At 54.0% G+C, this 26082-nt stretch overlaps 1 protein-coding gene across 1 annotated transcript in view; it reads right to left on the bottom strand.

The window, feature by feature from the left end:
• Positions 1-21421, bottom strand: part of LOC139226876 (phosphoribosyl pyrophosphate synthase-associated protein 1) — a 58554-nt gene extending 37133 nt beyond the window's left edge. Inside the window, exons 1-6 of the mRNA XM_070857978.1 lie at positions 21287-21421; positions 19346-19457; positions 14524-14576; positions 8763-8829; positions 4939-5111; positions 780-895 (exon numbers count right to left, since the gene is read on the bottom strand). Of these exons, the coding sequence (XP_070714079.1) occupies positions 780-895; positions 4939-5111; positions 8763-8829; positions 14524-14576; positions 19346-19457; positions 21287-21314 (549 nt within the window). The 5' untranslated portion in view covers positions 21315-21421. The remainder of the gene's footprint in view (positions 1-779; positions 896-4938; positions 5112-8762; positions 8830-14523; positions 14577-19345; positions 19458-21286) is intronic.
• Positions 21422-26082: the final 4661 nt, after the last annotated feature.

Here is a 26082-nt window from a genome sequence, read left to right as displayed (position 1 = left end):
TTTAGGTTACGGGTGCTGCTGAGATTGGAGAAGGTGGGAGGGTCCCACCCTGGGGGTCAGTGCTGGGGCCAGTTGTACTCAGTTTATACAGATGGTTTGGACTGAGAGCCATGGAGTAGACAGGTAATGAAGTAAGGATTGGTTGGCACAAGGCAGTGGCCAGACCACAGATTGCGGTGTGCAATTTTGGATGCCCCATTATGGACAGGACATGGAAGTCATAGTGATGGACAGCCTTGATTCAGCAGGAGAGTACAAGAATGGGAACAAGAATTATCGGGTGAAACGAGATACTATTATTGCCATTAGAACAGAGAAGGCAAGGAGGGGATTTAATCGAGGTTTTAAAATGATTGGTTTTGTAGTGATTGGGGAAACCTACTTGCTCTGGTGGGGGAGTCCGTACAAGCAGTGGGCAATATAAAATTACCAAAAGTGAGAGGTTGGAAGGAGTTTATTTTACACAGAGGGTTACTAGAGCATGGGATGCTTTTCCACAGGGAATGGCTGAGCCAGACTGTAGCATCTTTTAAAGGGAAAATTGAATGAATATTTGAACATGATGAAGGTACAGGATTATAGAGAGTGGAGCAGTGGGATTAGTTCTGAATTTCTCCAGCAAAGAGATGGCACAAACATAACTGTCCAAATGGTAACCTGGTAAACCTCAATCACACTGTCTAATTCGATCTGAAAACAGCACATCAGCAAGTACATGGAGAAGCTAGGTGCAGCTTGCTGTGCCCCCCAGCAGGTGGCGAAAGGTCCCACAATCTCACCTCATCCTGGATGTATTGCAGGAGAAATGGCGAGGCACGCAGGTTGTCGACAGGAATGTTGAAGAAGCCCTGGATCTCCTTCTGATGCAGGTCCATTGTGATAATGTGGGTTAAACCTGTGGGCACAGTGTGATAATGTGGGTTAAACCTGCGGGCACAGTGTGATAATGTGGGTTAAACCTGCGGGCACAGTGTGATAATGTGGGTTAAACCTGCGGGCACAGTGTGATAATGTGGGTTAAACCTGCGGGCACAGTGTGATAATGTGGGTTAAACCTGCGGGCACAGTGTGATAATGTGGGTTAAACCTGTGTGCACAGTGTGATAATGTGGGTTAAACCTGCGGGCACAGTGTGATAATGTGGGTTAAACCTGTGGGCACAGTGATAATGTGGGTTAAACCTGTGGGCACAGTGTGATAATGTGGGTTAAACCTGCGGGCACAGTGTGATAATGTGGGTTAAACCTGCGGGCACAGTGTGATAATGTGGGTTAAACCTGTGTGCACAGTGCGATAATGTGGGTTAAACCTGTGTGCACAGTGTGATAATGTGGGTTAAACCTGCGGGCACAGTGATAATGTGGGTTAAACCTGCGGGCACAGTGTGATAATGTGGGTTAAACCTGCGGGCACAGTGTGATAATGTGGGTTAAACCTGCGGGCACAGTGATAATGTGGGTTAAACCTGCGGGCACAGTGTGATAATGTGGGTTAAACCTGTGGGCACAGTGTGATAATGTGGGTTAAACCTGCGGGCACAGTGTGATAATGTGGGTTAAACCTGCGGGCACAGTGTGATAATGTGGGTTAAACCTGCGGGCACATTGTGATAATGTGGGTTAAACCTGCGGGCACAGTGTGATAATGTGGGTTAAACCTGCGGGCACAGTGTGATAATGTGGGTTAAACCTGCGGGCACAGTGTGATAATGTGGGTTAAACCTGCGGGCACAGTGATAATGTGGGTTAAACCTGCGGGCACATTGTGATAATGTGGGTTAAACCTGCGGGCACATTGTGATAATGTGGGTTAAACCTGTGGGCACAGTGTGATAATGTGGGTTAAACCTGCGGGCACAGTGTGATAATGTGGGTTAAACCTGTGGGCACAGTGCGATAATGTGGGTTAAACCTGTGGGCACAGTGTGATAATGTGGGTTAAACCTGCGGGCACAGTGATAATGTGGGTTAAACCTGCGGGCACATTGTGATAATGTGGGTTAAACCTGCGGGCACAGTGCGATAATGTGGGTTAAACCTGCGGGCACAGTGTGATAATGTGGGTTAAACCTGCGGGCACAGTGTGATAATGTGGGTTAAACCTGCGGGCACAGTGTGATAATGTGGGTTAAACCTGCGGGCACAGTGTGATAATGTGGGTTAAACCTGTGGGCACAGTGTGATAATGTGGGTTAAATCTGCGGGCACAGTGTGATAATGTGGGTTAAACCTGCGGGCACAGTGTGATAATGTGGGTTAAACCTGTGGGCACAGTGTGATAATGTGGGTTAAACCTGTGGGCACAGTGTGATAATGTGGGTTAAACCTGTGGGCACAGTGTGATAATGTGGGTTAAACCTGCGGGCACAGTGTGATAATGTGGGTTAAACCTGCGGGCACAGTGTGATAATGTGGGTTAAACCTGCGGGCACAGTGTGATAATGTGGGTTAAACCTGTGGGCACAGTGTGATAATGTGGGTTAAACCTGCGGGCACAGTGTGATAATGTGGGTTAAACCTGCGGGCACAGTGATAATGTGGGTTAAACCTGCGGGCACAGTGTGATAATGTGGGTTAAACTTGCGGGCACAGTGTGATAATGTGGGTTAAACCTGCGGGCACAGTGTGATAATGTGGGTTAAACCTGTGGGCACAGTGTGATAATGTGGGTTAAACCTGTGGGCACAGTGCGATAATGTGGGTTAAACCTGTGGGCACAGTGTGATAATGTGGGTTAAACCTGCGGGCACAGTGTGATAATGTGGGTTAAACCTGCGGGCACAGTGATAATGTGGGTTAAACCTGCGGGCACAGTGTGATAATGTGGGTTAAACTTGCGGGCACAGTGTGATAATGTGGGTTAAACCTGCGGGCACAGTGTGATAATGTGGGTTAAACCTGCGGGCACAGTGTGATAATGTGGGTTAAACCTGCGGGCACAGTGTAATAATGTGGGTTAAACCTGTGGGCACAGTGTGATAATGTGGGTTAAACCTGCGGGCACAGTGCGATAATGTGGGTTAAATCTGTGGGCACAGTGCGATAATGTGGGTTAAACCTGCGGGCACAGTGCGATAATGTGGGTTAAATCTGTGGGCACAGTGCGATAATGTGGGTTAAACCTGCGGGCACAGTGTGATAATGTGGGTTAAACCTGCGGGCACAGTGTGATAATGTGGGTTAAACCTGTGGGCACAGTGATAATGTGGGTTAAACCTGTGGGCACAGTGTGATAATGTGGGTTAAACCTGTGGGCACAGTGTGATAATGTGGGTTAAACCTGCGGGCACAGTGTGATAATGTGGGTTAAACCTGCGGGCACATTGTGATAATGTGGGTTAAACCTGTGGGCACAGTGTGATAATGTAGGTTAAACCTGCGGGCACAGTGTGATAATGTGGGTTAAACCTGCGGGCACAGTGTGATAATGTGGGTTAAACCTGCGGGCACAGTGTGATAATGTGGGTTAAACCTGCGGGCACAGTGTGATAATGTGGGTTAAACCTGCGGGCACAGTGTGATAATGTGGGTTAAACCTGCGGGCACAGTGATAATGTGGGTTAAACCTGCGGGCACATAGTGATAATGTGGGTTAAACCTGCGGGCACATAGTGATAATGTGGGTTAAACCTGCGGGCACATTGTGATAATGTGGGTTAAACCTGCGGGCACATTGTGATAATGTGGGTTAAACCTGCGGGCACATTGTGATAATGTGGGTTAAACCTGCGGGCACAGTGTGATAATGTGGGTTAAACCTGCGGGCACAGTGCGATAATGTGGGTTAAACCTGTGGGCACAGTGCGATAATGTGGGTTAAACCTGTGGGCACAGTGTGATAATGTGGGTTAAATCTGCGGGCACAGTGTGATAATGTGGGTTAAACCTGCGGGCACAGTGTGATAATGTGGGTTAAACCTGTGGGCACAGTGTGATAATGTGGGTTAAACCTGTGGGCACAGTGTGATAATGTGGGTTAAACCTGCGGGCACAGTGTGATAATGTGGGTTAAACCTGCGGGCACAGTGTGATAATGTGGGTTAAACCTGTGGGCACAGTGTGATAATGTGGGTTAAACCTGCGGGCACAGTGTGATAATGTGGGTTAAACCTGCGGGCACAGTGATAATGTGGGTTAAACCTGCGGGCACAGTGTGATAATGTGGGTTAAACTTGCGGGCACAGTGTGATAATGTGGGTTAAACCTGCGGGCACAGTGTGATAATGTGGGTTAAACCTGTGGGCACAGTGTGATAATGTGGGTTAAACCTGTGGGCACAGTGCGATAATGTGGGTTAAACCTGTGGGCACAGTGTGATAATGTGGGTTAAACCTGCGGGCACAGTGTGATAATGTGGGTTAAACCTGCGGGCACAGTGATAATGTGGGTTAAACCTGCGGGCACAGTGTGATAATGTGGGTTAAACTTGCGGGCACAGTGTGATAATGTGGGTTAAACCTGCGGGCACAGTGTGATAATGTGGGTTAAACCTGTGGGCACAGTGTGATAATGTGGGTTAAACCTGTGGGCACAGTGCGATAATGTGGGTTAAACCTGTGGGCACAGTGCGATAATGTGGGTTAAACCTGCGGGCACAGTGTGATAATGTGGGTTAAACCTGTGGGCACAGTGCGATAATGTGGGTTAAACCTGTGGGCACAGTGTGATAATGTGGGTTAAACCTGTGGGCACAGTGCGATAATGTGGGTTAAACCTGCGGGCACAGTGCGATAATGTGGGTTAAACCTGCGGGCACAGTGATAATGTGGGTTAAACCTGCGGGCACAGTGCGATAATGTGGGTTAAATCTGTGGGCACAGTGCGATAATGTGGGTTAAACCTGTGGGCACAGTGTGATAATGTGGGTTAAACCTGTGGGCACCACCCCCCCCCCCCACCACACACATGCCAGAGTACGGCACCCTCTCCCCCTGCTCACCTGCTTTGGCCAACATGCACGCAAGTAGTTTACAGACGATGGAGCCTCTCTTTCTCATCTTGCACTGCTTGCTGTAGGGGAAGTAGGGAATGACACCAATGATGTTCCGGGCACATGAAGTCTTGCAGGCGTAGGCCATGATCAGTAATTCCATTACAGCCGTGTTAACATCTCTGCAAAACAGCAATTCATTAGCCTGGTCGGAGTGTCTCAGCAATAGCGCAGGTTCACGCAACTCCAGCAGTGTACTTACCAGCACGGCCATCAATAAAACAGCACATTTTGCTTAACTCATCTCCACAGGCAAAGATAAGTACAGGGGAGGGGGGCCATTTGGCCCAAACCTCCAGAGTAGCTTGCGGTCCCCATCGCAGCATCGTAACTGCCCCCGCCTCCATTAGGCAGGCGGGCTGGAGTCACAGCCAACAAACTACTCTCATCCAGTCCACAAACCTCCATCGACTCCTCGTTCCTTTGTGCACAAAGCTGATTATAATGTCAGCGCACCCACCCACCTTCTCCAGACTGGAGAAGTGGGAAAGGCTGCTCCCTGATTGGGGGATTTAGACACGAGTTCACGTTTACCAGTTCCCCAATGGCTAGCACATTTATAGCACTGAAGTCTGAGCTTTGGGCAGGGAATAGCAGCAGTGGGGGGAGCAAAAGAGAGCGAGCGAAAGAAAAAGGAGAGCTCCTCCCCCCCCCCCCCCCCCGACCCACAGCTCTCTCTCCCCCCCCCTCCCCACCCCACAGCTCTCTCTCCCCCCCTCCCCCCCGACCCACAGCTCTCTCCCCCCCCTCCCCCGACCCACAGCTCTCTCCCCCCTCCAGCCCCCCCCCCCCGACCCACAGCTCTCTTCCCCCCCCTCCCCCGACCCACAGCTCTCTCCCCCCCCTCCCCCGACCCACAGCTCTCTCCCCCCTCCAGCCCCCCTCCCCCGACCCACAGCTCTCTCTCCACCCCCCCCCCGACCCACAGCTCTCTTCCCCCCTCCAGCCCCCCCCCCGACCCACAGCTCTCTTCCCCCCCCTCCCCCGACCCACAGCTCTCTCTCCACCCCCCCCCGACCCACAGCTCTCTCCCCCCCCTTCCCGACCCACAGCTCTCTCTCCCCCCTCCCCCGACCCACAGCTCTCTCTCCCCCCCCTCCCCCGACCCACAGCTCTCTCTCCCCCCTCCCCCGACCCACAGCTCTCTCTCTACCCCCCCCCCGACCCACAGCTCTCTCCCCCCCCCCCGACCCACAGCTCTCTCTCTACCCCCCCCCCGACCCACAGCTCTCTCTCTACCCCCCCCCCGACCCACAGCTCTCTCCACCCCCCCCGACCCACAGCTCTCTCCCCCCCCCCCCCCGACCCACAGCTCTCTCTCTACCCCCCCCTCGACCCACAGCTCTCTCTCCCCCCTCCCCCGACCCACAGCTCTCTCTCCCCCCTCCCCCGACCCACAGCTCTCTCTCCCCCCTCCCCCGACCCACAGCTCTCTCTCCCCCCTCCCCCGACCCACAGCTCTCTCTCCCCCCCCGCCCCCCGACACACATTTCTCTCCCCCCGCCCCCCCCTACAGCTCTCTCCCCCGACCCACAGCTCTCTCCCCCCCCCCCCGACCCACAGCTCTCTCTCCCCCCCCCCCCCCGACCCACAGCTCTCTCTCCCCCCCCACCCGACCCACAGCTCTCTACCCCCCCCCCGACCCACAGCTCTCTTCCCTCTCCAGCCCCCCTCCCCCGACCCACAGCTCTCTCTACCCCCCCCCCCCGACCCACAGCTCTCTCTCCCCCCCCACCCGACCCACAGCTCTCTACCCCCCCCCCCCGACCCACAGCTCTCTCTCCCCCCCCCCCCGACCCACAGCTCTCTCTCCCCCCCCCCCCCGACCCACAGCTCTCTTCCCCCTCCAGCCCCCCTCCCCCGACCCACAGCTCTCTACCCCCCCCCACCCGACCCACAGCTCTCTCTCCCCCCCCCCCGACCCACAGCTCTCTCTCTACCCCTCCCCCCCGACCCACAGCTCTCTCTCCCCCCTCCCCCGACCCACAGCTCTCTCTCCCCCCCCCCCCCCGACCCACAGCTCTCTCTACCCCCCCCCCGACCCACAGCTCTCTCTACCCCCCCCCCCCGACCCACAGCTCTCTCTCCCCCCTCCCCCGACCCACAGCTCTCTTCCCCCCCTCCCCCCCCGACCCACAGCTCTCTCTCCCCCCTCCCCCGACACACAGCTCTCTTCCCCCCCCCTCCCCCGACCCACAGCTCTCTTCCCGACCCACAGCTCTCTCTCCCCCCCCCCCCCGACCCACAGCTCTCTACCCCCCCCCCCCCCCGACCCACAGCTCTCTCCCCCCCCCCCCGACCCACAGCTCTCTCCCCCCCCTCCCCCGACCCACAGCTCTCTCTACCCCCCCCCCCCGACCCACAGCTCTCTCTCCCCCCCCCCCGACCCACAGCTCTCTCTACCCCCCCCCCCGACCCACAGCTCTCTCCCCCCCCTCCCCCGACCCACAGCTCTCTTCCCCCCCTCCCCCGACCCACAGCTCTCTTCCCCCCCTCCCCCCCCGACCCACAGCTCTCTCCCCCCTCCACCCCCCCCCCCCGACACACATTTCTCTCCCCCCGCCCCCCCCTACAGCTCTCTCCCCCGACCCACAGCTCTCTCTCCCCCCTCCCCCGACACACAGCTCTCTCTCCCCCCTCCCCCGACCCACAGCTCTCTCCCCCCCTCCCCCGACCCACAGCTCTCTCTCTACCCCCCCCCCCCCGACCCACAGCTCTCTCCCCCCCCACCCGACCCACAGCTCTCTACCCCTCCCCCCCCCCCGACCCACAGCTCTCTCTCCCCCCCCCCGACCCACAGCTCTCTACCCCTCCCCCCCCGACCCACAGCTCTCTCTCCCCCCACCCCGACCCACAGCTCTCTACCCCTCCCCCCCCGACCCACAGCTCTCTCTCCTCCCCCCCCGACCCACAGCTCTCTCTTCCCCCCCCCCCCGACCCACAGCTCTCTTCCCCCCCCCCGACCCACAGCTCTCTCCCCCCCCCGACCCACAGCTCTCTCCCCCCCCCCCCCCGACCCACAGCTCTCTACCCCTCCCCCCCGACCCACAGCTCTCTCTACCCCCCCCCCGACCCACAGCTCTCTCTCCCCCCTCCCCCGACCCACAGCTCTCTACCCCCCCCCCCGACCCACAGCTCTCTCCCCCCCCCCCGACCCACAGCTCTCTCTACCCTCCCCCCCGACCCACAGCTCTCTCTACCCCCCCCCCCGACCCACAGCTCTCTCTACCCCTCCCCCCCGACCCACAGCTCTCTCTACCCCCCCCCCCCGACCCACAGCTCTCTCCCCCCCCCCCCGACCCACAGCTCTCTCTCCCCCCCCCCCCCGACCCACAGCTCTCTCTACCCCTCCCCCCCGACCCACAGCTCTCTCTACCCCCCCCCCCCCCCGACCCACAGCTCTCTCTCCCCCCCCCCCCGACCCACAGCTCTCTCTCTACCCCTCCCCCCCGACCCACAGCTCTCTCTCTCCCCCCCCCCCGACCCACAGCTCTCTCTACCCCTCCCCCCCGACCCACAGCTCTCTCTCCCCCCCCCCCCCCGACCCACAGCTCTCTCTCCCCCCCCCCGACCCACAGCTCTCTCTCCCCCCCCCACCCCCACCCCACAGCTCTCTCTCTACACCCCCCCCACCCCACAGCTCTCTCTTCCCCCCCCCCCCCGACCCACAGCTCTCTCTTTTCCCCCCCCCCCCCCACCCCACAGCTCTCTCTCCCCCCCCACCCCCACCCCCAAGCTCTCTCTCCCCCCCTGGCGACAACTTGCACACCTACCGTGAGATGGTCTGTATGATGAAAATATCCTGCCCACGAACCGATTCCTTTATTTCTACCCTGGTTTCTGCAAGACACAATGCAACACGCTGAGAAATCAGACATCACAGTGAATGGCTTTGATTAACCTATAACTGAAGCTGAACAGCAATGCAGCCTAGAAACAAACAGTTTCACACCAGAGGCAATGGGCACCAGTCCAATTTGGGAAACAAGGCACAGATCTAATTCAATGCTCCCCATACTTCAGCCCCAGTATAGCACGCACCTACCACCCACTACTTGCCAGAGACATTCTACCTGGAGGGGGGAGGGGGAGGGGGAGGGCTGTCCTGGACCTCTGGGAGAGATGCGCCTCAGGGATTTTGCACTTATTCCTGGTATGGGGTGGTGACGGGAACAACCCCAAACCTGTGATCTTTTATAGCAGAGGGAGTCACTCTGGGCTGCTCCACTATATTATCAAGGAACCACCTCTGATGCAAAGATAGAAGCAGGCCCTTGGGTGAAAGGAGAACTCCTAAATGGCAATAGGCACGAGAGGGGAGCAAAATAGAAAATGTACACTTTTAACAATTATTAGTAAGTGCCACAACTTTAGTGAGTCAGTTGTGGAGCAGGACCCCAAGGTTTGGATCTGCTGGTTTAGCATCGTTGTGCAGTGTCTGCATTACAGACGCTAGAATTACCCGCAACAGCTGATACACGTTCCAGCTTCTGCCAATCACAAGCAGCAATGCATGAACACCAGCTTTAATTCATTGTTACAGCCGGAATAGTTTGTTGGCTGAACAAAAATTAAAAGCCCCAATACAGGGACTAGAATGAGACATGTCAGATAGCCCAGCCTTGTACTGCATCACTTTCCTGAAAGAGTAAGTGATCTCTGGGCTGTGCGGAGTTCGGTAGTCTCCAACAATCACCATCTAACTCCCCTCTAATGTTCACGTGCCTTCACCTCTCCCTCTCCCAACACTGCTCAGTCTGATCACACCACATTAATGCATTGGGTCGTCCAAAATCTCACCGTAAAGTTGAAGATTGACCACGCCAACCTTTGCCGATAATTGGCGGAGCGAAGGACAAAGAGCTCAGCATCGTGCCGAGCTGGGAAGTCATTGAGGTGGGGGTGAAGCTGAGGTGTTTGGTGAGGATGGTTCGGGGTCAGAGAGGGGAAGGTCAGAGGGGATAGTGAAAACACTGCAAGGGGCGAGATTGGATCAGAGGAAAGGAAAATCCCTCTGTACCTCCATCCCCCACCAGGATAGTCGGAGGGCACTCGGCCTCTTCCTCGAGCAGAGGCCCAACCAGTCCCCATCCACCATCCTGCTCCACACTGGCTGAACTTGCTCGCACATTTAACAACTTCTCCTTTGACCCCACTCGCTTCCTCCAAATAAAAGGTGTTGCTATGGGAACTCGCATGGCCTTTTCGTGGGATATGTGGAAGTCTTTATTCCAGTCCTACTCAGGTCTCCTGCGTATCCTCTGTCCAGTACAGTGATAACTGTATCAGTGCCATTTCTTGCTCCCGCCCAAACTGGAAAATTTCAATCAACTTTGCTTCCAATTTCCATCTTTCCCTGCCTTCACATGGTCCATCTGTGATTCTCCCCTTCCCCGACTGCTCTCTCTCCATTTCTGGGGATAGATTATCGACCAATTTCCACTATATGACCAATGACTCCCACAGCTACCTTGCCAACACTTCTTCCAACCCTACTTCCTGCAAGGACTTTATTCCATTCTCCCAGTTCCTTCGCCTCCGTTGCATCTGTTCTGATGATGCCGCCACCTTCCAATAACTTTTCCTTTTTCTCAACCGAGGATTCCCCTCCACCGTGGTTGACAGGGTCATCAACCAAGTCAATCCTATTTCCTGCACTTCTGCTCCAATCCCATTCCTCCCTCCCAAAACCACACTGGGTTCCTCTTATCCTCACCTCCCACATTCAACAGTTCATCCTCCGCTATTTCCGCCATCTCCAGTGCCATGCCACCACCAAACATCTTCCCCTCCCCTCCCAACATTCTGAAGAGACAGTTCCCTCCACAACACCTTGGTCCAAATTGCTCCCCACACACCTTTCCATACAACTACCCGAGATGCTACAGCTGCCCTTTTACCTCCCACCGTCCAGAGCCCCAAACACCCCTTCCAGGTGAAACAGCGATTTACCTGTACTACTTTCAATGTAGTATACCGAATTCGCTGCTCACGATGTGGTCTCCTCTACATTGGGGAGACCGCTTTGCGGAACACCTCCGTTCAGTCCACAGGTGTGACCAAGTTTCCGGTCGCCTGCCATTTTAATTCGCTGCCAAACTCCCATTCTGACCTCTCTGACCTCAGCCTCTTACACTGTTCCACTGAAACTAAACGCAAGCTCATGGAACAGCACCTCATCTTTCGATCAGGCACTTTTCAGCCCTCTGGGCTCAACATCAAGTTCAACAATTTCAGATCATAACCTCTGCCCCCATTTTTACAGTCAGCAGCTGTTGGTAATGATTCTGCTATTCCCATGTACACCTCCTCTAGATCCATCATTTGTTTCTTTACTTGCAATGTTTCCTCTAAATTGTCTTTGTACTGGGCAGGCTACAGAACGCGACTTTTATCCATGGGCAGTTTATATTTTAAAACAAAAATAACCACTTAAGCATATATGCAACAATGCAAGTAAATATGGTTCCTATTTATTGAACATGACTTGCATTGTGCTGGAAGTGTCTCCTGTCAGTCCCAAAGATAAATGATAGAAACATAGAAAATAAGTGCAGGAGTAGGCCATTTGGACCTTCGAGCCTGCACCACCATTCAATAAGATCATGGCTGATCATTCCCTCAGTACCTCTTTCCTGCTTTCTCTCCATACCCCTCGATCCCCTTAGCCATAAGGGCCATATCTAACTCCCTCTTGAATATATCCAATGAACTGGCATCAACAACTCTCTGCGGCAGGGAATTCCACAGGTTAACAACTCTCTGAGTGAAGAAGTTTCTCCTCATCTCAGTCCTAAATGGCCTACTCCTTATCCTAAGACTATGTCCCCTGGTTCTGGACTTCCCCAACATCGGGAACATTCTTCCCGCATCTATCCTGTCTAGTCCCGTCAGAATCTTATACGTTTCTATGAGATCCCCTCTCATCCTTCTAAACTCCAGTGAATAAAGGCCCAGTTGATCCAGTCTCTCCTCATATGACAGCCCAGCCATCCCTGGAATCAGTCTGGTGAACCTTTGCTGCACTCCCTCAATAGCAATAGGAGACCAAAACTGAGCACAATATTCCAGGTGAGGCCTCACCAAGGCCCTGTACAGCTGCATTAAGACGTCCCTGCTCCTATACTCAAATCCCCTAGCTATGAAGGCCAACATACCATTTGCCTTCTTCACCGCCTGCTGTACCTGCGTGCCCACTTTCAGTGACTGATGAAGCATGACACCCAGGTCTCGTTGCACCTCCCCTTTTCCTAATCTGCCGCCATTCAGATAATATTCTGCCTTCGTGTTTTTGCCCCCAAAGTGGATAACCTCACATTTATCCACATTATACTGCATCTGCCATGCATTTGCCCACTCACCTAACCTGTCCAAGTCACCCTGCAGCCTCTTAGCGTCCTCCTCAGCTCACACCGCCACCCCCACCCAGTTTAGTGTCATCCGCAAACTTGGAGATATTACACTCAATTCCTTCATCTAAATCGTTAATGATGCCTTTAACAGGTTTATCATGGCATGAAACACTGTCCTCATTGCACTCAGTTATCTAATCAACACAGGAACGCTGCAGCTCGGTCCGGTATTTCATCTTTTGTTTGCCAAGTGCGTGTCAATCTCTCTGAACACTGTTCGTTCATTTAAACTAAAAGTGTTCATGAATATTTTTTAGAGCAAGTAATTTTTTGAGATCTATATAGTCTCCTTTCTCTTACATTCATGTAGTTCTTATTCTTCCGCAGGCTGCAAAACAGCCTGTTAAGTACGTCAGTAGCAATGCAACCTGGTTCAAATGTGATTTATTGCACTAGCATTGTAAAACTTTTAAAATAAAATGGCACAAATTGCAGTCATATGCAGATAGCAAAAGTACTTAGTCTGAAAATCTGCCTTTATACATTTTCAAAAGAAACTCTTGGACATTCTACATATTTTTTTCATATACTCTAACTGTCAGATAAAGGAAGTACATTAAACGTAGAAAGTTCGGTAGATTAGAGTGCAAACTCTGGAGGCAGGAAGGCAGAGGCCCCATCCTGCAAGCAAAGGTAGGTAAGGAACTGGCAGGGAAATGCAGACGAAACAATATAAAAGCTGTACTAATTAAACATCGATAGAGCTGATTTCTGTGTTTACTATAAACCGGCTTTCACTGTTGATCGGACCTATTTACCTTTATCATTTTATTGGTTGCTAAGGCCCATCCTCTCCTTCACAAATATGAAGCCAACTCCGTCACAGGCTCCCTTTGCCCCTCAATAAATACGGCGTGTGATTGGACAGAGCTGGCCTGAACCATCCAATGATAAGGAACAATACCAGAATTGATTGGTTTAACTTGTTCCAGTTCTGATGAAAGGACATTGACCTGAAACATTAACTTTGCTGCTCTCTCCACAGTTGCTGTTTGACCCACTGAGTATTTCCATTATTTCAGATTTCCAACACCCGCAGTATTCTGCTTTTGTACCTGGAGCACTGGGAGCAGTTCTGGGCCCCATACCTGGAGCACTGTGAGCAGTTCTGGGCCCATACCTGGAGCACTGGGAGCAGTTCTGGGCCCCGTATCTGGAGCACTGGGAGCAGTTCTGGGCCCCGTACCTGGAGCACTGTGGGCAGTTCTGGGCCCACACCTGGAGCACTGGGAGCAGTTCTGGGCCCCGTACCTGGAGCACTGGGAGCAGTTCTGGGCCCACACCTTGGGGAGGATATGTTGGCGTTGGAGGGAGTGCAGCGTAGGTTTACCAGAACAATATCCGAACTCCAAGGATTACATTTCAAGGAGTGATTACACAAACCAGGGTTGCAGTCCCTGGAATTTAGATGGTTAAGGGGCGATTTGATTGAAGTTTTCAGGATATTAAGGGAAAGTGATAGGGTTAATAGAGAGAAACTATTTCTGCTGGTTGGGGAGTCTAGGACTAGGGACATTACTTAAAATTTAGAGCCAGGCCTTTCAGGTGTGAAGTTAGAATAGTCGAATATTAATTTTAAATCCGAGTGATAAATTTTTTTTAACCAAAGGTATTAAGGGATATCGAGCAAAGGCAGGTGGTCACAGATCTCATTGAATGTCAGAACAGGCTCAATGGGTTAAATTGCCGACTCCTGGTCAGATGTACAAATTCTACCGGTTTATCTGAAAGGATGAGTTTACTCTGCAGCCAGACACACCCAGGCATTATGGTAAATATAAAATGGAACTCAAGGCCACTAATGAATACTGCCCGTCCTCACACCGAGCCCACAGGTTCAGTGGGAAGATAGTTATACTATCTGCTGCACTTACAGTCACAAGCACGTGAAGGTATTTTCAGAAAAGTAACCACTTCTGTCAGAGAGGAAGCAGGATAATTGCAGAAGCTATACACACAAATGTCACACGTGCTTCCCGGACCCAGAATAGAACAGAAGAGTTACATCGAACACCACAGCAGTACGCGGGTATCCTCATTTTGCAATGTACATTCGCGTGTGCAGCCCTTTACCCCGGTGTGTACACTCACACATTGAACACTCGCGTGCACAGCCCCTTACCCCGGTTTGGCTCCTGATAAACCACGGCTTTGCCAAGTTCAACTCCAAGACGTCTAAAGAAAAAGAAAGAGACACGAGTGATTAAAGGATTGTAAGTGCAGGGTCAATGCTGCTCGTACTGTGATCAGCATTCTAGTTACAGGTGTTCTGCCACCTACTGTCTGAGGCCCGGACCCATTAGAGGGAGCAGCGTGCAGCGGTATACCACTGCAGGGAGCACTGCATGCTGCTGCAGAAGGGAGACGGCTGATTGGAGTGCGGGCAGGTACAGCTGGAGCGGCGAGGTCGGGGCGAAGGAGCGGCGAGAGTTCGTAGAGGGACGTGATCGGGGCTCGGGAGAGGCGAGAGTTCGGGGCCCAGAAGAGGCAAGGGCCCAGGGGCAGCACGGGCCAGCCCACACTGCGAGACGTGTGCGCACTAGGTCTGTGCAGCAGAGCTGGTCTCCAGTCGTCCTGGTTAACCTTTGCCACTGGATCAAGACCTCGCTCTGTCAAGCCCGTGTGGTGGCTGGTGTGCAACGGTCACCCCACGTTAAAAAAATCCACGCACAGGCATCTTCCACCCTTCAAGATGTAGTTCGGGATCTGGAATATTAGGCCCTGTGAACTGATCCCTTTTTGGCGTGGAAGCAAGTCATCCTCATTTCGAGGGACTGCCTATGATGATGATGAGTTACAGGCTGGCTCTGGGACTGGGACCCATAGGAACTAAGTGCAATTGTATTTGGAGCCACAAGGCAGGGTGACACATGCTTGCCAAGCAATTACAGAGCACTCGATTTATTGCAAATTAACTTTTGAGTAACGGTTGTATTAACTCTTAAGTAGTCGCTGGTCTATGAAAGATCAGACAAATTGCACAATTTCCATTTCAAAAACATGCAGAACTAGTTTCCGAGGTCCAATTACATTTTAACACACAACAAACTTCACTGTAAAATTTCCAATGTTTGCTCAACATTCTTTTGAAAGTTTAATTTCTTCAAAAGCTCTGCACACACAGAATAGGTGGGATCTGATTAAGGGAGCAATTTAAGTTGATCATTGACTGTCCTGTAACTCTGCGTCAGTGTAGACTCTGCAAGGACACAGCATTGCAAAGACACCTGCTGGAAACAAAGGGAGGTATTCAATTAGAAATGGAATGCAGGAGGAAGCACTGAATTCAGAATTTATTCCACTTGTGTGGCAACCATTCTTCTCCTCTTCCTGCTGTTGCACAACACACCTGTAAATTACAAAAACAAAATTGCTCCTCAATGTCAGAATGTATACACGTTAGAATTTCAAATATAGTTGCAAAATACGAAGGATTAAAACCAAGGAGTGGAAAAGGGAAGCAGCAGTTACAGTTGTTGTGAAACACAAGATTGGTTAATATATGACGTACAGGGCTCACAGTACAACCAGAGTTATAATTACTATTAGCAAAGCACGATAGGTCATGAAAACATCTCTGAAACATTTATTAACTCAGGGCATTAACTCATCCAAACAGTAAGCTCTGAGAATTGGAGCTTTACTCTGTATCTAACCCATGCTGTACCTGCCCTGGGAGTGTTTGATGGGACAGTGTAGAGGGAGCTTTACTCTGTATCTAACCCGTGCTGTACCTGCCCTGGGAGTGTTTGATGGGACAGTGTAGAGGGAGCTTTACTCTGTATCTAACCCCCTGTACCTACCCCGGGAGTGTGTGATGGGACAGTGTAGAGGGAGCTTTACTCTGTATCTAACCTGTGCTGTACCTGCCCTGGGAGTGTTTGATGGGACAGTGTAGAGGGAGCTTTACTCTGTATCTAACCTGTGCTGTACCTGCCCTGGGAGTGTTTGATGGGACAGTGTAGAGGGAGCTTTACTCTGTATCTAACCTGTGCTGTACCTGTCCTGGGAGTGCGAGATGGGACATTGTAGAGGGAACTTTACTCTGTATCTAACCCATGCTGTACCTGGGAGTGTTTGTTGCTGACATAGAGTGCAAAAAGTTTAGAAAAAAGCCGTCCATCCACTTTACCTTGAGGAGCAGAGAGAGAAAAAATGGCCCAGTCCGACAGCTTCAGCGATGTAAAAAGCTGCCCTTCATGTGTCAATGTCTGCGTTACTGGCAATTGCAGTAGCAATCGGGCAGTTAGCAAAAGTGAATGAACCTTTACCACTGATGGAATGGAAACGGCATTTGAACTCGGTTGAGTAGGACACCAAGAATGAGCACCATCGGATTTAGCCTGAGAAAACAGCCAGGAGGAATCAAGGGCAACAGTGCAGTGTCCACAAGGGCTTCAGTCCCACCAACATTTCATTGGACTTAGTTTTGGCTCATAACCACAACAGCACACAGGCGTTTCAGCAGCAAATGTTGAGAAGTCCCGGGTGCATCAGAGAGATAAAACAAACTCATGGATAATGTCATCACATGGCAGTATACCAGTGAGGAAAAGATGGCCAAGGGTGTGACCCTGGAGTAAGTCAGGGTGAGGTTTCAGATGGAAAGTGAAGCCACTTGTTGGAGTGGTGTTGGTTCGATGGGGACTGGAAAAGGCAGTGGCAGAGGAGAACAGACTGATCAACTATCAGCCTGATCAGCAGGAAGGGGGTACTGAAGTTGCATGTTCAGCCATGAACTCATTGAATGGTGGTGCAGGCTCGAAGGGCTGAATGGCCTACTCCTGCACCTATTTTCTATGTTTCTAACTACGTCGAAGTAGAAGAGAAGAGGAGGAGAAAAATGCAGCACCACAACAGATATCACTGACTATGGACATAGGCAATTCTGGACAGGACTACATGCATGCTAAACAGCGGAAGCAGCATGCTACAGACAAAGCTAAGCGATCCCACAACCAACAGATCAGATCAAAGCTCAGCAGTCCTGCCACATCCATCATGAATGGTGATGGACATTAAACAACTAACATTTTAATCAGGGGGAAAACTCTCCACTGGCTGGAGTCATACCCAGCACAAAGGAAGATGGTGTTGTTGTTGGAGGTCATTCATCTCAGGCCCAGGACATCACAGCAGGAGTCCCTCGGGGCAGTGTCCTAGGCCCAACCATCTTCAGCTGCTTCATAAATGACCTTCCCTCCATCATAAGGTCAGAAGTGGGGATGTTCACTGATGATTGCACAGTGTTCAGTTCCATTCACAACTCCTCAGATAATGGAGAGACCATGCCCACAGGCAGCAAGACCTGGACAACATCCAGGCTTGGGCTGGTAAGTGGCTCCACACAAGTGCCAGCCAATGACCATCTCCAACAACTGACAATCTAACCATCTCCCCATAATATTCAACAGCATTACCATCGTTGAATCCCTCATCAACATCATGGTAGTCAGTATTGACCAGAAACTCAACTGGGCTAACTTATAAATGCAGTGACCACTAGAGCGGGTCAGAGGCTGGGTATTCTGTACCAAGTAACTCACCTCCTGACTCCCCAAAGCCTCTCCATAACCTACAAGGCACAAGTCAGGAGTGTGATGGAATACTCTCCACTTGCCTGGATGAGTGCAGCTCCAACAACACTCGGGAAGCTCGACGCCATCCAGGACAAAGCAGCCCGCTCGATCGGCTCCCCATCCACCACCTTCAACACTCACTCCCTCCACCACTGGCGCACCGTGGCTGCAGTGTGTACCATCTACACGATGCACTGCAGCAACTCGACAAGGCTTCTTCGGCAGCACCTCCAAAATCCACAACCACCTAGAAGGACAAGGGCAGCAGGCACATGGAAGCACCATCACCTCCACGTTCCCCTCCCAGTCACACACCATCCTGACTTGGAAATATATCGGCGTTCCTTCATTGTCACTGGGTCAAAATCCTGGAACTCCCTCCCTAATAGCACTGTGGGAGCTCCTTCACCACACGGACTGCAGCGGTTCAAGGTGGCAGCTCACCACCACCTTCTCAAGGGGCAATTAGGGATGGGCAATAAATGCCAGCAATGCTCGCATCGAGAATGAATGAAAAAACAAACCTTAGAGACCAGTGTGGGTGGGTCACCTCGACCTAGATTGATTAATGGTGCCCTCTGCTAACAGTATATTGAGCAAAAATAAAGTGAGGCACAACATTTAAATTTGATCTCAGATCTTTCATCAGAATGTAATTACACTGCAGTTCGATTGTGTCCAGTTTCAGATGCCTGACTTGAGGAAGGGTGTCATACGCCATGGAGAGAATGTAGACAAGATTCAATTAGTTGATGCCAGGGACTATTTAGAAGGAGAGATGTGGGTAATTAGGGCTGTCTCATTATGGCAAAAGTTACGAGGAGAACTGATAGAGCTGTTCAAATGACCAGACTTTTACTGGTCAGTGAGACAGTAACCATAGGTCACAGATTTAGGATCCCTAAAAGAACAAAGTGTGTGTTCAGGAGAATGTATTTTTACAGAGTTGTTAGGTCTGGAAATCCCTACCAGAAACTGCAGGGGCAGCTGAAACCATTATAAACTTTATAAGGAAAGCATATTGAGACTAAAAAGCATGAAAGGGTGCGGAGAAACTGACAGTGGATAGCTGTTTGAGGGCTGGCATCAGCACGATGGGCTGAATGGCCTTCTCTCATTCTAAATTAACTTTGCACAGGTTGTGCACACCACAGAACATCCCTATCCAAACCCTGCAATGGGACCATGAAAACTCCAAAGAAGCAAATGACCCCACACAAAGCTTCCATCCCTCAACACATACTGTACACACAAGTGGTGGGAGGGCAGGCGAGACCTCAGCCTCTAACTGCGCCTGTGTTCACTGAAGGTTTACTCTGAGCCCTATAATTTACAGAAAGTGCCAATAATGGCAGAGGCACTTACTCGGTGATACGCTTGGCTAATTCAGTGCAGGCTGCGTTGGAATTGGCCGAAAATACACGGTAGCCACCCTTTGCCACATTCATCTTTGAAGGCTGGTGCAAACTCCTGGACACTGGGGGGGCGGGGGGGAAAAAAAGAGAGTGTCCAGATCACGTTGCACGATACAGGCACATCAACAAAAAACAGCCTTCACTATCCGGCAGTCTCCCAGAACCGGCCCAGACAGCGAGTCACAGTGCTGGCACTCCTCCCCGCCTTGGACACACTGACTCCTCCTCCTCCCCCTCCCCCCCCCCGGGCACACTCTCTCTACCCCCCCTCGATCCACCCCGGGGCACACTCACTCTCTACCCCCCCCCCCCACCCCGGGGCACACTCACTCTCTACCCCACCCCCCCCACCCCGGGGCACACTCACTCTCTACCCCACCCCGGGGCACACTCACTCTCTACCCCACCCCGGGGCACACTCACTCTCTACCCCACCCCCCCCACCCCGGGGCACACTCACTCTCTACCCCCCCCCCCCCCCACCCTGGGGCACACTCACTCTCTACCCCACACCCCCCACCCCGGGGCACACTCACTCTCTACCCCACCCCCCCCACCCCGGGGCACACTCACTCTCTACACCACCCCCCCCACCCCGGGGCACACTCACTCTCTACCCCCCCCACCCCGGGGCACACTCACTCTCTACCCCCCCCACCCCGGGGCACACTCACTCTCTACACCACCCCCCCCACCCCGGGGCACACTCACTCTCTACCCCCCCACCCCGGGGCACACTGTCTCTACCCCCCCTCGATCCACACCGGGGCACACTCACTCTCTACACCACCCCCCCCACCCCGGGGCACACTCACTCTCTACCCCCCCGGGGCACACTCTCACTACCCCCCCTCGATCCACCCCGGGGCACACTCACTCTCTACCCCCCCGGGGCACACTCTCACTACCCCCCCTCGATCCACCCCGGGGCACACTCACTCTCTACCCCCCCCCCACCCCACCCCGGGGCACACACACTCACTCCCCCCCCCCCACCCCGGGGCACACTCACTCTCTACCCCCCCCCCACCACCCCGGGGCACACTCACTCTCTACCCCCCCCCCCACCCCGGGGCACACTCACTCTCTCCCCCCCCCCCCCCCACCCCGGGGCACACTCACTCTCTACCCCCCCCCCACCACCCCGGGGCACACTCACTCTCTACCCCCCCCACCACCCCGGGGCACACTCACTCTCTACCCCCCCCCCCCCCCCCCCACCCCGGGGCACACACACTCACTCCCCCCCCCCCACCCCGGGGCACACTCACTCTCTACCCCCCCCCCACCACCCCGGGGCACACTCACTCTCTACCCCCCCCCCACCACCCCGGGGCACACTCACTCTCTACCCCCCCCCCACCACCCCGGGGCACACTCACTCTCTACCCCCCCCCCACCACCCCGGGGCACACTCACTCTCTCCCCCCCCCACCCCGGGGCACACTCACTCTCTACCCCCCCCCCACCACCCCGGGGCACACTCACTCTCTACCCCCCCCACCACCCCGGGGCACACTCACTCTCTACCCCCCCCCACCCACCCCGGGGCACACACACTCACTCCCCCCCCCCCACCCCGGGGCACACTCACTCTCTACCCCCCCCCCACCACCCCGGGGCACACTCACTCTCTACCCCCCCCCCACCACCCCGGGGCACACTCACTCTCTACCCCCCCCCCACCACCCCGGGGCACACTCACTCTCTACCCCCCCCACCCCGGGGCACACACTCACTCCCCCCCCACCACCCCGGGGCACACACTCTCACTCCCCCCCCGCCCGGGCCCCGGGGCACAGGCCGCGGGAGAGGCGGGGAGGAAGAGCCGCCACCCTGGGCCGTTATTTCCCGGTGCCGGGCCCGCTTCCCGCCCGCGGCCTCCACCTACCGGCCTGTCTCCCTCCCCGGGCCTGCATTTACCGGGCTCTCGGGGCTCGGGCTCTCTCGGGGCCGGGGCTCTCTCTCACTCAGGCTCCGCCGCGATCACCGTCAGCCCTGGGCCCGGGAGTGACAGCAGTCACAGCCAATCAGCGCCTGGCTCCAACCAATCGAAGGAGCAGGGCGAGACTTCCGCTCCGAGATCCCGGCGGACGCTCCAGCGCTGCAACAACAGGCAGCAGGGTCACGGTGCAACAGGCAACAGGGTCACGGTGCAACAGGCAATAGGGCCCTGATACAACAGGCAATAGGGCCCTGATACAACAGGCAATAGGGTCACGGTGCAACAGGGAATAGGGCCCTGATACAACAGGCAATAGGGCCCTGATACAACAGGGTCACGGTGCAACAGGCAATAGGGCCACAATGCAACATGGAATAGGATCGCAATGCAACAGGCAAAAGGGCCGTGGTGCAGCAGGGAATAGGGCCCTGATGCAACAGGGTCACGGTGCAACAGGCAATAGGGCCCTGATACAACAGGCAGCAGGGTCACGGTGCAACTGGTAGTAGAGCCATGGTGGAATAGGCAATAGGGCCACGGTGCAACAGGTAATAGGGCCATGGCGGAACAGTCAATAGGCCATGGTGCAACAGGCAATAGGGCCACGTTGCAACAGGCAGTCGAGCCCTGATCAACAGGCAATAGGGCCACGGTGCAATGGGCAATAGGGCCGCGGTGCAATTGGCAATAGGGCCACGGTCCAACTGGCAATAGGGTCGCGGTGCAACAGGCAAAGGGGCCGCGGTGCAACTGGTAGTAGAGCCACGGTGGAATAGGCAATAGGGCCACGGTGAAACAGGCAATAGGGCCACGGTGAAACAGGCAATAGGGCCCTGATGCAACAAGGAATAGGATCGCGATGCAACAGGCAATGGGGCGGCGGTGGAACAGGCAAAACGGCCACGATCCAAATGGCAATAGGGCCACGGTGCAACAGGCAATAGGGCCGCGGTGCAACTAGCAACAGGGTCGCGGCGCAACAGGCAAAAGAGCCATGGTGGAATAGGCAATAGGGCCACGGTGCAACTGGCAATAGGGCCAGGGTGCAACTAGCAACAGGGCCGCGGTGCAACTGGCAAAAGAGCCACGGTGGAATAGGCAATAGGGCCACGGTGCAACTGGCAATAGGACCACGATGCAATAGGCAATAGGGCCACGATCCAAATGGCAATAGGGCCGTGATTGAACAGGCAATAGTGCCACGGTGGAAGAGGCAATAGGGACATGGTGCAACATGGAATAGGATCGCAATGCAACAGGCAAAAGGGCCGTGGTGCAACCAGCAAAAGGGCCACGGTGCAACAGGCAATAGGCCACGGTGCAACAAGCAATAGACCACGGTGCAACAAGCAATAGGGCCACGGTGCAAAAGGCAATAGGCCACGGTGCAACAAGCAATAGGCCACGGTGCAACAAGCAAAGGGGCCACGGTGCAAACTGGAAATAGGACCACGATGCAATAGGGCCACGATCCAAATGGCAATAGGGCCGCGGTGCAACAGGCAATAGGGCCGCGGTGCAACTGGAAATAGGGCTCTGATGCAACAGGGAATAGGATCACAATGCAACAGGCAATGGGGCCGCGGTGCAACAGGCAACAGGGCCGCCGTGCAACAGGCAGTTGAGCCACGGTGCAACAGCCAATAAGGCCACGGTGCAACAGGCAACAGGGCCGCGGTGCAACAGGCAATAGGGCCGCGGTGCAACTGGAAATACGGCCGCGGTGCAACAGGGAATAAGATCGCAATGCAACAGGCAACAGGGCCGCGGTGGAACAGGCAATAGGCCACGGTGCAACTGGTAGTAGAGCCACGGTGCAGCAGGCAATAGGACCCTGGTGCAGCAGGCAACAGGGCCACGATCCAAATGGCAATAGGGCCGTGATGGAACAGGCAATAGTGCCATGGTGGAAGAGGCAATAGGGCCATGGTGCAACAGGCAATAGGGCTGCGGTGCAACTGGCAAAGGGGCCACTGTGCAACAGGCAATAGGGCCATGGTGCAACAGGCAATAGGGCCATGGTGCAACAGGCAATAGGGCCACGGTGCAACAGGCAACAGGGCCACGGTGCAACTGGAAATGGGGCCACTGTGCAATAGGGCCATGGTGCAACAGGCAACAGGGCCACGGTGCAACAGGCAACAGGGCCACGGTGCAACTGGCAATAGGGCCGCGGTGCAACTGGAAATGGGGCCACTGTGCAACAGGGCCATGGTGCAACAGGCAACAGGGCCACGGTGCAACAGGCAACAGGGCCACGGTGCAACTGGCAATAGGGCCGCGGTGCAACTGGCAACAGGGCCACGGTGCAACTGGTAGTAGAGCCACGGTGCAGCAGGCAATAGGGCCACGATCCAAATGGCAATAGGGCCGTGATGGAAGAGGCAATAGGGCCATGGTGCAACAGGCAATAGGGCCGCGGTGCAACTGGAAATGGGGCCACTGTGCAACAGGGCCATGGTGCAACAGTCAATAGGGCCAGTGTGCAACAGGCCTGCGGTGCAACTGGCAACAGGGCCGCGGTGCAACTGGCAACAGGGCCACGGGCCAACAGGCAACAGGGCCGCGGTGCAACAGGCAACAGGGCCGCGGTGCAACTGACAACAGGGCCAACAGGCAACAGGGCCACGGGCCAACAGGCAATAGGGCCAAGGTGCAAATGGCAATAGGGCCTTAATGCAACAGGCAATAGGGTGATGGTGCAAATGGCCAGAGAGACACGGAGACAGACAGGGTGACAGAGAGAGACACAGAGACAGTCACAGAGAGAGACAGAGCGACAGACATATACAGAGAAACAGACACAGAGACGGGCACAGAGGCAGGGAGACAGACACGGAGACAGAGCGACAGACAGAGGCAGACAGAGAGATGGAGACGGACACAGAGATGGACGCAGAGAGAGACAGACAGAGACAGACACAGAAGCAAACAGACACAGAGACAGGAACACTGACAGACAGAGAGACAGACACAGGGACAAAGACACACACAGAGGCAGAGAGACAGACATAGACAGAGAGACAGACACTGAGATAGAGACAGTGACAGACACGGAGACAGAGAGACAGACAGAGACAATGACAGACACGGAGACAGAGAGACAGACAGAAACAGACACAAATACAGAGACAGAGACAGACATAGACACAGAAACATAGACACGAAGAGAGACACGGAGACAGAGCGACAGACACGGAGACAGAGCGACAGATACAGACAGAGAGAGAGAGTCAGAGAGAGACAGAGAGAGAGACAGAGGCATACAGAGACAGACAACAGAGACAGGGAGAGACGGAGACACAGAGAGAGACACGATGACCGACATGGAGACAGAGCGACAGACACACACAGAGACAGAGAGAGATGGAGACGGACACAGAGATGGATACAGAGACAGACCCAGAGGCAGACACGGAGACAGAGAGACAGACAGAGACAGACATGGAGACAAAGAGACAGACACAGAGAGAGACACTGAGACAGAGCAACAGACACAGATAGACAGAGAGATGGAGGCAGACACAGAGGCAGATAGACAGAGCCAAACAGAGACACAAACAGAGAGACACTGAGACAGAGACAGAGAGACAGACACTGAGACAGAGACAGTAAAAGAGACAGAGACAGACATGGAGAGACAGAGACAGAGATGGACACGGAGACAGAGAGACAGACAGAGAGACACTGAGACAGGCACAGAGAGAGACCAAGACAGACAGACAGAGAGAGAGAGAGACAGACGGAGACCGACAGGGAGACAGTGATGGAGAGACAGACACTGACACATAGAGACAGAGAGGCAGACAATGAGACAGAGAGAGAGACACAGACACAGAGACAGAGAGAGAGATGTAGTCAGAGAGAGAGACAGACAGACAGAGAGAGACAGAGGCAGACACAGAGACAGACAGAGATGGAGGCGGACACAGAGATGGATACAGAGGCAGACACAAAGACAGAGACGGAGAGACAGGCTGAGGCAGAGGCAGACAGAGACAGTCACGGAGACAGGGAGACACAGAGACAGACATGGAGACAGACACAGACAGAGAGACAGACACAGACAGAGAGATGGAGACGGATACAGAGACAGACACAGAGGCAGACCCAGAGACTGACACGGAGACAGACAAATACACAGAGACAGAGTGACAGACGCAGAGACTGACACGGAGTAGACAGACACGGAGACAGACAGACACAGAGACAGGCACACAGATAGACAGAGACAGAGACAAAGACAGACACAGACAGAGAGACAGACACTGAGACAGAGACAGTGACAGACACTGAGACAGAGAGACAGATAGACAAACACAGAGACCGTGAGACAGACACAGAGACAGTGAGACAGATAGAGAGTCAGACAGAGAGACAGACTGACAGACACTGAGACATTCACAGAGAGACCGAGACAGAGAGAGAGACAGACAGACGGAGACAAACAGAGAGACAGACAGGGATACAGAGATGGAGACAGAGACGGATACAGAGATGGAGACACAGAGACAGACACAGAGAGACAGACCGAGACAGAGAGAAAGACACAGACACTGAGAGAGAGACACAGAGACAGATGCGGAGGCAGACACGGAGACAGAGACAGACAGACACAGAGATAGAGAGACAGGCAGAGACTGACACGGAGACAGGGAGACACAGACAGACAGAGAGATAGACACAGAAACAGATATGGAGACAGAGAGACAAACACTGAGACAGACAGAGAGATGGAGATG

Source organism: Pristiophorus japonicus, chromosome 16 (genome assembly GCF_044704955.1).
Source record: "Pristiophorus japonicus isolate sPriJap1 chromosome 16, sPriJap1.hap1, whole genome shotgun sequence".
In the NCBI taxonomy this organism is placed as follows: Eukaryota; Metazoa; Chordata; class Chondrichthyes; family Pristiophoridae; genus Pristiophorus; species Pristiophorus japonicus.
The sequence above is the reverse complement of the archived record's forward strand: the minus strand, read 5'-3'. Positions and strand labels throughout refer to the sequence as shown.